At 37.2% G+C, this 12,063-nt stretch overlaps 1 protein-coding gene across 3 annotated transcripts in view; it reads right to left on the reverse strand.

The window, feature by feature from the left end:
- ATP13A4 (ATPase 13A4) overlaps positions 1–12,063 on the reverse strand; it is a 159,870-nt gene that overhangs the window by 19,329 nt on the left and 128,478 nt on the right. For 2 of the 3 annotated variants that reach the window (XM_047788920.1, XM_047788911.1), the window contains exons 25-28: positions 10,289–10,361; positions 4,120–4,291; positions 3,209–3,402; positions 2,065–2,153 (exon numbers count right to left, since the gene is read on the reverse strand). In XM_047788920.1, coding sequence (XP_047644876.1) covers positions 2,065–2,153; positions 3,209–3,402; positions 4,120–4,291; positions 10,289–10,361 — 528 coding nt within the window. Of the gene's footprint in view, positions 1–2,064; positions 2,154–3,208; positions 3,403–4,119; positions 4,292–10,288; positions 10,362–12,063 lie in introns of those variants that run through there. The other variant, XM_047788928.1, reaches the window with a different exon arrangement.

The raw sequence follows: 12,063 nt of genomic DNA on the forward strand, positions 1-12,063 counted from the left end.
GCATGATATAAATCTGAAAGTATGTAAAATGAACTGATGTTATCAGTTGTCTCTGGAGAAGGGACCTGGTAGTTGAGGAACAAGGATGGGAGGGAGATTTTCACTACAAAAATTCTCTAACTTTTAGGGAGTTCCCTTCATGGCCTAGCAGTTAACGAACCCAACTAGGATCCATGAGGATGCGGGTTCAATCCCTGGCCTCGATTGGTGGGCTGGGGAGCCAGCACTGGTGTGAGCTGTGGTGTAGGTCACAGACGTGTCTGGGATCCTGCGTTGCTATGGCTGTGGTGTAGGCCAGTGGCTGCAGCTCTGATTTGACCCCTAGCCTGGGAACTTCCATTTGCCACATGTGAGGCCTTAAAAAGAAAAAAAAAATTCTCTAACTTTTAAATTTTAAACCTTTTTTTAATCATGGATTTCTTTTTTAAATATAAGCAATAACTAGGATGTGAAGCAGTGTGATTCCATTTAATATAAACTTCATAAATCAGTCAAAAACACATTTATAACGTGAATTTTCAAAGATGGAAGGATAGTCAATATTGTTATAGTTTTTCTTGCCTGCATATTTTCATTTTCTAAAATGTACCCATAATTTTATTAATAAGACAATTAATTATTTTTAAGGTGAACAGTAATTCTTTGGAGAACCTTTTTAAGTTGTGCTGGCAATGATTCCATACAGGTTCCGTCCAAACCAAACACGCTCCCTATTTTTTAATAACAAAGGACACAGCCCCTCTGAAAGTATCTTCGCTATTATAGAGTGTAACTAAATCCTACATGGCAACCTTAACTTCTGCAGGATTAAGAGGTTTTAACTCATTTAGAAGACTAGCAGGCCAAGACTATTTATCTTTATGAGTACTTGATCTAATTCATAAATACAACTATACTGTTAACCACAGTAATACAAGTATAAAAATGAAAAAATTGAGTTCCTATTGTGGCTCAGAGGTTCACAACATTGTCTGTGTAAGGATGCGGGTTTGATCCCTTGCCTCGCTCAGTGGGTTAAGGTTCTGGTGTTGCTATGGCTATGGAGTAGGCTGCAGCTCCAATTTGACCCCTGGCCCAGAAAAAAAAAAAAAAAAAAGGTGCATACATAAAAAGAAAAAAAAGGAATGAAAAACTGAATGTAGATATCAGTTTATAAGCCAAGAGTCACAATGGGTTTGTGAAGGTATTGCTGGTTTGGAATGCATGATGTATTCCAAATGCTTGTCTACATTTAGGAACCTGATGTACATGATCAGTCACCTGTCATTGCCATTACATGCCCTTCTCTATGACAGACACTGGTGATACAAGAATGAACAAGATAGGATTTTGGCCCTCATGAAACTTATCTTTGAGACAGAGAAGCAGACAGGTAATTTTTACAAAGAACTAACAGCTCAGTTCCTTTTATCATCTCTTCTGTATTCTATTTATCTGCCTAAAGGACATTTAGTAATGATTAATTTCTAATTCAAAAGAAGAATAGATCGGAAGAATCGAAATATAAATATTTTCCCTTGCTTGAATATGTAAAATTTCTGTCTCATACAGAGTTTCAAAGTTGTCTCAAAATTACAAAATTTAAGAGAGTTCATGAGGTAAAGTATGGATTGTTGAAAGTAAGTTTTGCAGACACTATTATGTATGTATAGAAAAATATACGTTTGAAGAGTTAAAAAAAAAGATATAAATACAGATTTGAAAACTAACCTCAGAGTTGTTGTAGGAAGAGTGTTTTAAGTAGATTCAAAATAAAACAATTTATGGGAAAATTCTCTCACATTTGAAAGAGAAACTGTATAAATGAAATTTCCAATCTTACAGGGATCTTTTAAAAGAAAAATGTTCAATGCTTTTGAAATACTTGAAATCAAAACTAGACAGAATTTTATTTCCTGACCAGCTTAAATAAACCATAGGAACAAATTCAGTATTCTTTTTAACCCTACCATCTCAAAAGAATACTGGGTGTCAAGAATCCATGTCAACTTCAGTTGCCACCTGCTTTTTGACAGGGTGTTATATAACTATAAAATATCATCATTTCCCAGAGTTAAGACTTACATCCAAACGCCTATATAGTTCTGGAATATCAGCAAATAGAATGAATAGACACACACTCAGCTGTATGAGCAGCACAAGGACAAATATATCTGAGGAAATAAGAACACAAGCTATCATTTAGAGAAATCTGAGTACAGAGTGTCACGTCCATTGATAGACATATTCTAGATTAACACTGATTAGATTTATTTGATTTCTACATCCAAACACAGCATCCTAGATGAAAAGTACTCACCTCTATGCAATGAGTCTCACCTCTACAATCTCTATGCATGTCCTTGAAGCAAGTGGAAATTTTCATCTGCATGTTACATATTTCAATTAATAAAAATGGGAAATACATATTGGGTAACATGGACAAAATACACTTGCAATAAATGCTTTGGAGATATCTAAGTATCTGAGTCTCTTTAAGGCAAATCATATGCCTCAAATCCTCTTGTGGAAAAAAAAAGGAGGAATGTAAATAAATGTTTAAATTGAAATCATGTGAAAGCCTTCGACTGCTTTCTCATCCTAAGAAGAAGAGCAAAATAACTTTCTCTAAACAGACTTTTATGTGGCTATTGATTCTTCAACTCATGCTTTAAATTTTTCCCAATTAGAGGAGTGGTGATGCTATACAAAAAAAAAATGTCCCAAAGGCTAACCGGGCCACCCATTTCTCTTAATACAACCCCACCCTCAGCCCAAAATGTAAGGAGGTAAGAGGTCCTTTGGCCAAGAGCCTCAACAATCTTTTAGAATCAGGTTTCTCCAGGCTGGACTCACTCCCAGAACAGTAACCATAGATACTTCCAACTATGACCCTTCACCTCTTCCAAGATAAATTCTGACAAGCACTAACAGGCAGAGAAATAACTACATCTTTCCAATATGTAGTGATCCCATGAAGTGATAGCTAGACACAAATTTCTAGTGAAGGGAAGAGGTGGATTAGGAAGCCCCAGTATTCAATGCAGCATTGACGGAGGTAGAAAAGGACCAGGAAACAAGGCTGCAGAATGTGTTTATAGAGCCTTGGGGTCCAAGTCTGAAGACCCTCACTGAGCACCAATGCTGCAACTGCTCCTTGAATGATCCAGGAATGTCTGTTCTCCTCTCTGATGACCTCTTACCTCTGATCCAGTACAATTCTACTCACAGTTTTTGTAGGTGGGCTGCCTAAATGGTTTTCCTTTGGAGAAGACAAGAGCCACAATGATGCAGTTGATTGTCCCCAAGAACCATATAGTAGTGTTCTCAAAGCTTGTGAGGACACCATTACTTCCAGTCTTTTCTGGAGCAGTGGGAGATATAGTCAACTTTGAAAGCGTTTCATTTTGCACTGTGCAGGCACTAAAAGGGAAACCAATGAAGCTAATAAAGTAAGATGACAAGTCCCTATGAAGCATTGGTAACTACACAACTACATGCCCTCAGTGCTTCTATAATTGCCTACACTTTGGGAAAGAATATATGTAAAAGTAAGGAGAAAGAAATCAGCATGTATAGATCTATATTTTGGGTAGATGGATGGATAGATAGATAGATAGATAGATAGATAGATAGATAGATAGATAGGCAGACAGACAGATAGATAACAGATTCAACAAGTTATTTATTCAATAAATTGGGCACTAATCTTGTGTTAAGGCTATATGGGAGAAAAAGACACAAGTCATAACTCTTCCCTCCAGTTGCCTAAGATTTCTGAACTTTTGCAAGTAGGGTGACCATACTACAGTCATATATTTGAATGTGAAAGAAAAAAAGTTTAGTCCTTTTATCAGGATATCAGACTTAAACTAGGGCTGCCTAGCCAAGTTATAATGCACAGTCACCCTAGATATTTAAGATGGTCATAGTTCATATCATACAAGATGAGCAAAGATAAGTGCCAACGAATGATATCACCAAATTGTGCTACCCAGAAGAGAAGATCACTGGAAAATTGCCAATGGCTTAAGGAAGCCAAAGCCTTTGGTAGATTGAAGACCCATTTGTCTGTTATCATACAGGCCAGATGATGCTTGATAGAAATAAGAAGGTGAGATTCTAAAGTTGTGGCCATACCTGTGCATCCCCATGGAATACCAAGGCTGCATCTGAACCAGAATGAAGCCCACAATGTGCATGGCCAGGCTGAGAAGAATGTTGAGAATCACAGAGAGCAGCAGAGGTGGGGAGATGAGCCGTCCTGCAGGTCTGAAAGGCACCAGCTTGGGATAGGCACCATTCAAATTCACTACAAAATAAATTCACATTTTATATGTACATGAGGAGAGAACAATGTTGTATTCTTCGTCAGAATGGTCCACATATCTGAGGAAATGGACGAATTCAAATATATCACAAAGTGAGGGAGTAAAACAGTGAATGAATCCAAACTCAAGTCATATGAGGAATTCTCAAAAGAGCAGACACAGAACAACCACAAATGCCCTTTTTTCCCCTATTAAATAGGCAAAGACTATGAAATCAGAGATGAGGAAGTGATAAACAATCTCATACGCTGCTTGTGGAAATGTAACTTGATATACACATACCTTCTGCAGGGCAATTTGGCAATACATATGAAGAGATTGAAAAAGGTTCATAATTTTTGACATAGCTATTCCACTTCTGGAAATTTATCCTGAGCTAAAAAATCAGACATGTAGGGAGATATTCATCATGGCATCATTTATAGTAAATTATGGTACATCTCTGTAGTGAAACAACACACGGTCACTAGGAAGTAATGCTTTCAAATACTTAATAACAAAATGAGGAGTCACATCGGCATTGTTCCAAGATCCCATCCCTCCACAGAAACTTGAAAAACAAGAGGAAACTGCCAGAATCAACTTTGTCAGAACTCTGAAACACAATCAAAGGTTTACAGCAACCAAGCAAATGCTAAATCAAGTCCAAGACAACTTAAAAATGGAAGAAAAGCTCTGTGTCGTTTTTACTTGCCCTTCCCCACTCCCTCCTTAGCTCAGAGGCAATCTTGAAGATGGTTGTCTGTATTCCCAGTAGGGGACCCTGGTCCCTGGTTACGAAAATGGAAAAGCAGACTTTATCCACAAATTACTGTGTATATCTGTTCTAACCTGTCTGGGGGCTCCCTGAAGGACTGATACAAGATGTTCAATTCTGTTTCACCTAATACCAAACTCAACTCAGGATGAAAAAGCAGCATTTACTCCTTGAAAACACAATAAGCTAACAAACCTATAGTCGCCTGGAGCAAAAGATTATAGCTGAGACATAAAACAACGACCTGAAGCCTAGAAAGAAAAGTTAAGAAACATTTCTTTGGAAAATTATGGTATTCAAAAATACCTGTGTATGTTAAGGAATGTAGAAAGCCATGAGCATGCCCAGGGCAAGATGCTCAGAAAAACCCTAAGCTTTCAGCCCTGGATAATTGCTAAACTCAGCACAGTCCTGGCTAAGTGTTGAAGGGCGCTAGCACAGAAAAAATCTACAAAGACTGGAAGAGGTATTGATTTATTTATGTTTTTTGTTTGTTCGTTTTTAAGGGCTGTACTTGTGGCATATGGTAGTTTTCAGGCTAGGGGGTCAAATCGGAATTGCAGCTGCCACCTATGCCACAGCCACAGCAATGCAGGATCTGAGCCACGTCTGCGACCTATACCACAGCTCCCAGCCACACCAGATCCTTAACCCACTGAGCAAGGCCAGGGGTCAAACCTGCATCCTCATGGATACTAGTAATATTTGTTACTGCTGAGCCATAATGGGAACTCTGATTTGTTTATGTTTTTAAACTTGCAGAATTCAGTGAAGTCCCTGTCAAAATACTAGCTGAACAAAAGCTAAAGCAACAGAGATTTTAGTGACCACACATGACAACTGATACAATTTTTGCAAAAATAGTTTAGAAAAATCACAAAATAAATGGGCTACTACAGTCTTCAAAAAGCAGCAAAATAAAAAATATTAAGCCCTGGGGAAGGGAGAGAATCAGATTTCCAAAAGTGCAACATTATAATATTCAATGGAATCAAATAAATTGGCAGAAATTATTTCTGAGGAAGCCCAGACATTGGACTTACTGGCCAAAGGCTCTAAAACAATTGTCTTAAATATGCTCAAGGAACTAAAGGAAACCATGGCCAAAGAACTAAAGGAAATGAGGAAAATGATGTGTGAACAAAAAGTGAATATTAATTAAGAAGTAAAAATTTTAAAAAGAAACAAAGAGATGTTCTTTTTAAAGAATACTTTTTTTAATAATGGCTACCTCTGTAGTGACATAACCATTTTGTCCAAGAAAGGTAATTATTTGGGCAAATATAAAATCCTGTATTATTGGATTTTTGTATTTAACTCCACTTCTTACTCCTACATGATTTAAAAGACAAATACCCTAAAAATAATTATATATGTATGTAATTGGACACACAATGGATAAAGATGTAATTTGTGACCAAGACAACATAAAAGTGAGCAACAGAGCTGCACAGAAGCAGAGTTTTTGCATGTTCTTGAAGGTATGAATTCAAACTAGATTGTTATAAATTTAGCATGTTACATGTAATCCCCATGCTTATATATTATGTAATGACGAACCTATAGTTAACATCGCACTCAAGGGTGAAAGACTGAAATCTTTCCCTCTAAGCTCAGGAACAAAGCAAAATGCTCACGTTCACCATTGCTATTCAACATTGCATTGGAAGTTCTACCTAGAGAAATTAGTGAAGAAGAAGAAATAAGTCATTCAAATTGGAAGAGTTAATAAATGAATTCAGCTATCTATCTTGAGCTAAAATTTGACCGATAATAAAAAGCCAAAGCCATAGGAAAATCTACAGGGAGAGTATTTTAGGCAAAGAAAATAGCAAAAACAAAGGTGCTGAGATGACCACAAGCTTGGCAATGCTCACAAGACAGAAAGACTAGGGTGCCAAAATAAGTAAGTGGGTAGCAATATAGTTAGAGGTGAAGTTGAGGAAGTAGGCAGGAGTCAAATCTTACAAGGACTCAGATTTAGTGGAAATGGGAAAGATGACAATAAAATTTACGTTTGCAAAATAACACACTACCATGTGAAAGGTAAACTGAGGTGGGGGAGGGTAGCAAGAATGGAAGCAAGATCAATTGTGAGGTTAACACAGTACTCCATAAATGAGGTGACATGACTTTGTGATAGTGGCCACCACAAAGATGGAGAGAAGGGATGCAGGATATGTTTCAGAGGTAGTGCCAATAAGAATTTCATAGCTATTACATGTAAAAGTGAAGAAAAGGAAGAAATTAAGGATGATTCTAGGTCTTTGATCGAAACAATTTGGCAGATTATAGTACTATTTTAACACAGTGTGAACTCCATGAGGAAGGAATTTTTTTTTTCCACTGACATATTTCAAGTGCCTATTACAGGAAGTAGTACCAACCAGACATTCAGTAAATATTTAATAATTTTATTAAAAATCAGATCTGGTAGTATATAGGGTCCTCTTGTTAAGGCATGTTAAGTCTCCATCTTGTTAAACATCCAAGATTAGAGGCTGAGTAGCTGCATTTTCAGAACTCAAGACCTGAGACATCAAGGTTGGAGACACAAATTTGGGATTTATCAGCAAAGAGATGACCTTAAAGCCATGGAACTGGTTGAAATCACTTAGGGAGATGGTATAGATTGAAAAGACAAGAGACCCTAAGAATGAGCCTTGAAACATCCTAAAAGATAGAGCACAGGTAAAGTAGCAGAGGCCAGCAAAAGAGATGGGGAAGCTGTATTTATTAAAGTGATAGATAATTCAGGAGTGTGTGGTATCACAAAAGCCAAGAAGAGAAAACTTTTGAGGAAAGAGTGATGTTGAGAGATTTAAGTACAAGGAGGAAAGAGAAGTGATCAGTACTGTGGATAGCAAGAGAGTCATTAGTGGATGTGACAAGAGCAGTGTTGGAGAGGTGGCAGCGGAAGTGTAGATAGTAGTTGTTCTCCCTGAGTATTTTCTCTGAAAGCAGAGCTTTTGAACAAGTTTTTTAAATAAGAGGTTGGCAGGAGAGCTGTTAAGAATGTGATGAGATGGTATAAGAGGAGATAATGTGAAAGCAAGACCAGGAAGCATGTGGAAGAGGAAATCTAAGACTAATATTTTTTTTAAATTGAAGTATAGTTAATTTACAATGTTGTGTTAGTATAGCAAAGTGATTCAGTTATACATACATATATATGTGTGTGTGTGTGTGTGTGTGTATACATATATATTCTCTCTCAAATTCTTTACCGTTATAGGTCATTACAAGATATTGAGTATAGTATTTCCTGTGCTATACAGTAGGTCCTTGTTGTTTGCCGACTTTATATTCAATAATGTGTATATGCTGGTACTTTTGATTGTATCAGTAACATGGTGGCTGGAGCTGGCTCATCCTAGCTCACAAGAGCCAACTGCTGCTGAGTTTGCAAGCCAGTTATTAAACACAGCCACTATTAAAAGAAAATTATATGAAGTTACACGTAGATAAATACCTAAAAAACAAAGATAATGAAGACTCAAAACTGATAATGTCTTAATGACTTTACTGCATTTTAGTTATCTCTGTTCTTGGAAGTTAAAAATGAAGACTGAACTTAAAATTGTGTCACATCTGTAACCATTACATCATGAACAATTTTTTAACTGAGGAAATAATCTTTCAGCTTTTAAGAACTATTATCCAATTCAGCAAATAAATTGCTCACATCAATGATAAATGATTAAAGTTTCAACGTAAGTCTTTATTGTTTTGCTCATTCCGGTAAAGAAAAACATCAACCAACATCCATGCTGGAAGTATTTCAGTCATTACTCACAACCACATGTTGCCTACGGATATGAGACTGACAAAATTTGATGAAAGCATTCTGTGAGAATCAATGAGCTGAATGGAATTGCAAGAAAGAGTAATATATATTTTATTATTAATCCATAATTGCTCAATACATATTTTGTTTTTTAGTAAGGCTTATAATAAAATTATAATGAAAGTTTGTATATATACAAACTTTTGTTTTGAGAGCTGTTGTTAAACATTTGCCAACAGGAGTTCCCGTCATGGCTCAGTGGTTAACGAATCTGACTAGGAACCATGAGGTGGTGGGTTCGATCCCTGGCCTCGCTCAGTGGGTTAAGGATCCGGCGTTCCCTTGAGCTGTGGTGTAGGTCGCAGACACGGCTCAGATCTGGCGTTGCTGTGGCTCTGGCATAGCCAGCGGCTACAGCTCTGATTAGAACCTCCATATGCCACGGGTGCAGCCCTAGAAAAGACAAAAAAGAAAAAACATTTGCCAACATACCACTGCCTCCCACAAAACAACAACACAGGCCCAACATCCAAATTCATGTCCTCTATTATTAGACTCTGGCTGATTGAAATGAAATGGCAATAGAATTAAAGATGGCAAGTGGACAAAGTGGGTATACTCAACTGGTTGGGAAGTTTGAGAACAAAGGGGACAGCAAATAGTGGTGGTGAATTTGGGGTCATGGAAGAGCTTTTAAAGAAAAAAGATAGGAAATATATCTATATTCTGATTGGAATAATCCAGCAGACCAAAGAAAAGTCAATAACAGGGAAAAGATTATTATAGGGAAAAAAAAATCCTTGAGGAGGTAGGATTAAAAGTACAAGTGGAGCTGGTGACATTTATATGTAACGGAGAGAAAGGCAGAGAGTATATGGTAAAGATAATGGTTAATAGACGGTTGGGGAAAAACTCCCACAGCAGGGAAACTGTGGTGACAATTCATAAACTAGTGAGGAGGTGGGGGTGAGAGTGGCATAATGGCCTTATGAGTTGTAATGGCCAGATCCTTTCATCTCTGTCCTAAATCCTGAGAGGCTAGGATTGAAAATTGGAAACATAAAAGCCATTTAGCTTCTATAAACTGGGCACATTTGGACTATAACTACACTTAAAAGCACACTGAAGTCAGTGTTCCTTGTTTTCAAGGTGCTTTTTTCATTTAAAATGTTTAGTGGCCATTTATAGAAGCTCTACATTTTGTGAAAAACAGCAAAACAACTAGCCAGATTTTCCTCTGCTAACACTTTTTTTCAACATCAAAAATGAGGTTTCTATTTCCCCTTTTTCTTTCTGTATACCATGCCCCTTGGGAATAAATCACACATCACTGCCACTATAGCTGCTGCCCCTCCTGGTGGACCAACCTTGCCAGGGCAATGGAAAGTAGGTGGAGGGGAGCACCTCTGAGAAGAAAGGTAAAAAATGTCTTACTTGTTACACCAATAAGAGTTGTAATGGCCAGATCCTGGAACAGAAACTGGTAATTTGAAAGGCTGTTTGTCTCCTGAAATAAAAAAAGAAAGTGACTCAAAAAAGTTATGACTTCTTGGATAAAGTTTGATATCAATTATGCTCATTTTCTCATTGCAACATAGGATTTTCAAGGAAATTATCGAGGACATGATGTGGTCAGGGGACTGGTCATATCAGCACGGACACCATAGATCAGACTGTGAACTCTTCTCTAACCAGGGGTGACCGCTGTTTACTTTCTGGGCTGGTCCTTTGAGCATCGGTATCATCCCATGTTGAAGGGAACATCTCCCTCTACTAGATTCATCTCCGTTCTCTTTTCTGCTTGTTAACAGAAAAGTTGGGGTTTGGTCCGGCACAACAAAGCAGTGTGTTCCCAATGCTAAGTGACAAACGTATGGTGATCTTACCTAAATTTCATCTTTGGAAAATAAAAATAACTGAACTTACTATTTGTATTCTTGGGTATTGTTGGAAAGCCTAATAAAACACCTTAGTATTCTTGAGGGAAAAAAAATGTTAAGGTCTTACTGAATTCAAAAAGAATTTGCTTCCCTGTCCCCACCTCTTGGAAAGAGATAATGATGACGCAAGTTTAATTCTACTTTTGAATATAATGAATTATTGGCATTCCAAAATAGAACTAAGTTTTTATAAACAGCCTCTCCTTTTTCATATGATTCATCAGTGAGTGGGAAAAGACTCATATAATCTGAAAATAACAGAAGTAAAACCTTTAACCTAGGAGCAAGAGGGCAAGATGTAGAAATGAATCTGAATCTTCAGAATAAATGGAATTCCCTTTCTCAGTGTTAATAGAAGAAGCCCATATGTTGAGTTCACAAACACTAGCCACTATTTCTTTCCTCTTTTACATTTTGTTAAATAGTAAAAGGCATCACAAGAACCTATGTACATTGGGGGTTATGACATGCCAAATTCTAAATCCCTATATTCAGGGAATCAGTGGTATGCTGCTTCATACTCACTCATGAAAGTTCATTATGAAATTTTGTGAGCTGGTTGTTAAACACAGCAAATATGAAAACATAAATTATACAAATATACCATTAAATAAATTGTACTAAAAACAAAGGTAATAAATACTCAAAACTCAGCACTTCCTAATCATTTTTCCTACACTTTACTATTATCTATAGTCTTGAGGTTATTCACAACTATTTTATCTGTATGGTGCAAGTACTATAGAATGGCTTGCTATTGTACATCTCTTCCCAACATTCAGTGGCATTAGGTAGATAGCTTGAAATCAGCCATGATGGGAATATTTACACCATTGAAATTGGCAAATGCTAATAATCACAGTTTGTTTTTCCAGGAAGAGACAGTTATGAAACATTTACTAGCACCACAATCAGAGAAGCTGCTCTTTAATGGATGTTAGGGCACAGCCACACTGGAACTGGGAAGACAGGGACCTGATCCAAGCAAGCAAAAGCAACAGCAAGAGAGAAGGTAGTATGTTCAGTTCTGAACCTCAGCTACATCTAGATAAAAAGCTTCTATGTTAGAGAGTCAGAGAATTGACACCAACAACTTTTCCTGTATACATTTGTCTTTTTCTGATCTACTTTAGAAAGTTTTAAAAGTTTTGGAGGGGCTGTTGGTGCTCAAAATATCCCATTTGCCCCCTTTAAGAGGCATTGCACATTGAGAGTGATCGCTACTTGTTTTAGCTCTCACTAACCAAGAGGCTAGGTCCCAAGTCATAC

Source organism: Phacochoerus africanus, chromosome 1, assembly GCF_016906955.1.
Source record: "Phacochoerus africanus isolate WHEZ1 chromosome 1, ROS_Pafr_v1, whole genome shotgun sequence".
NCBI lineage: Eukaryota > Metazoa > Chordata > Mammalia > Artiodactyla > Suidae > Phacochoerus > Phacochoerus africanus.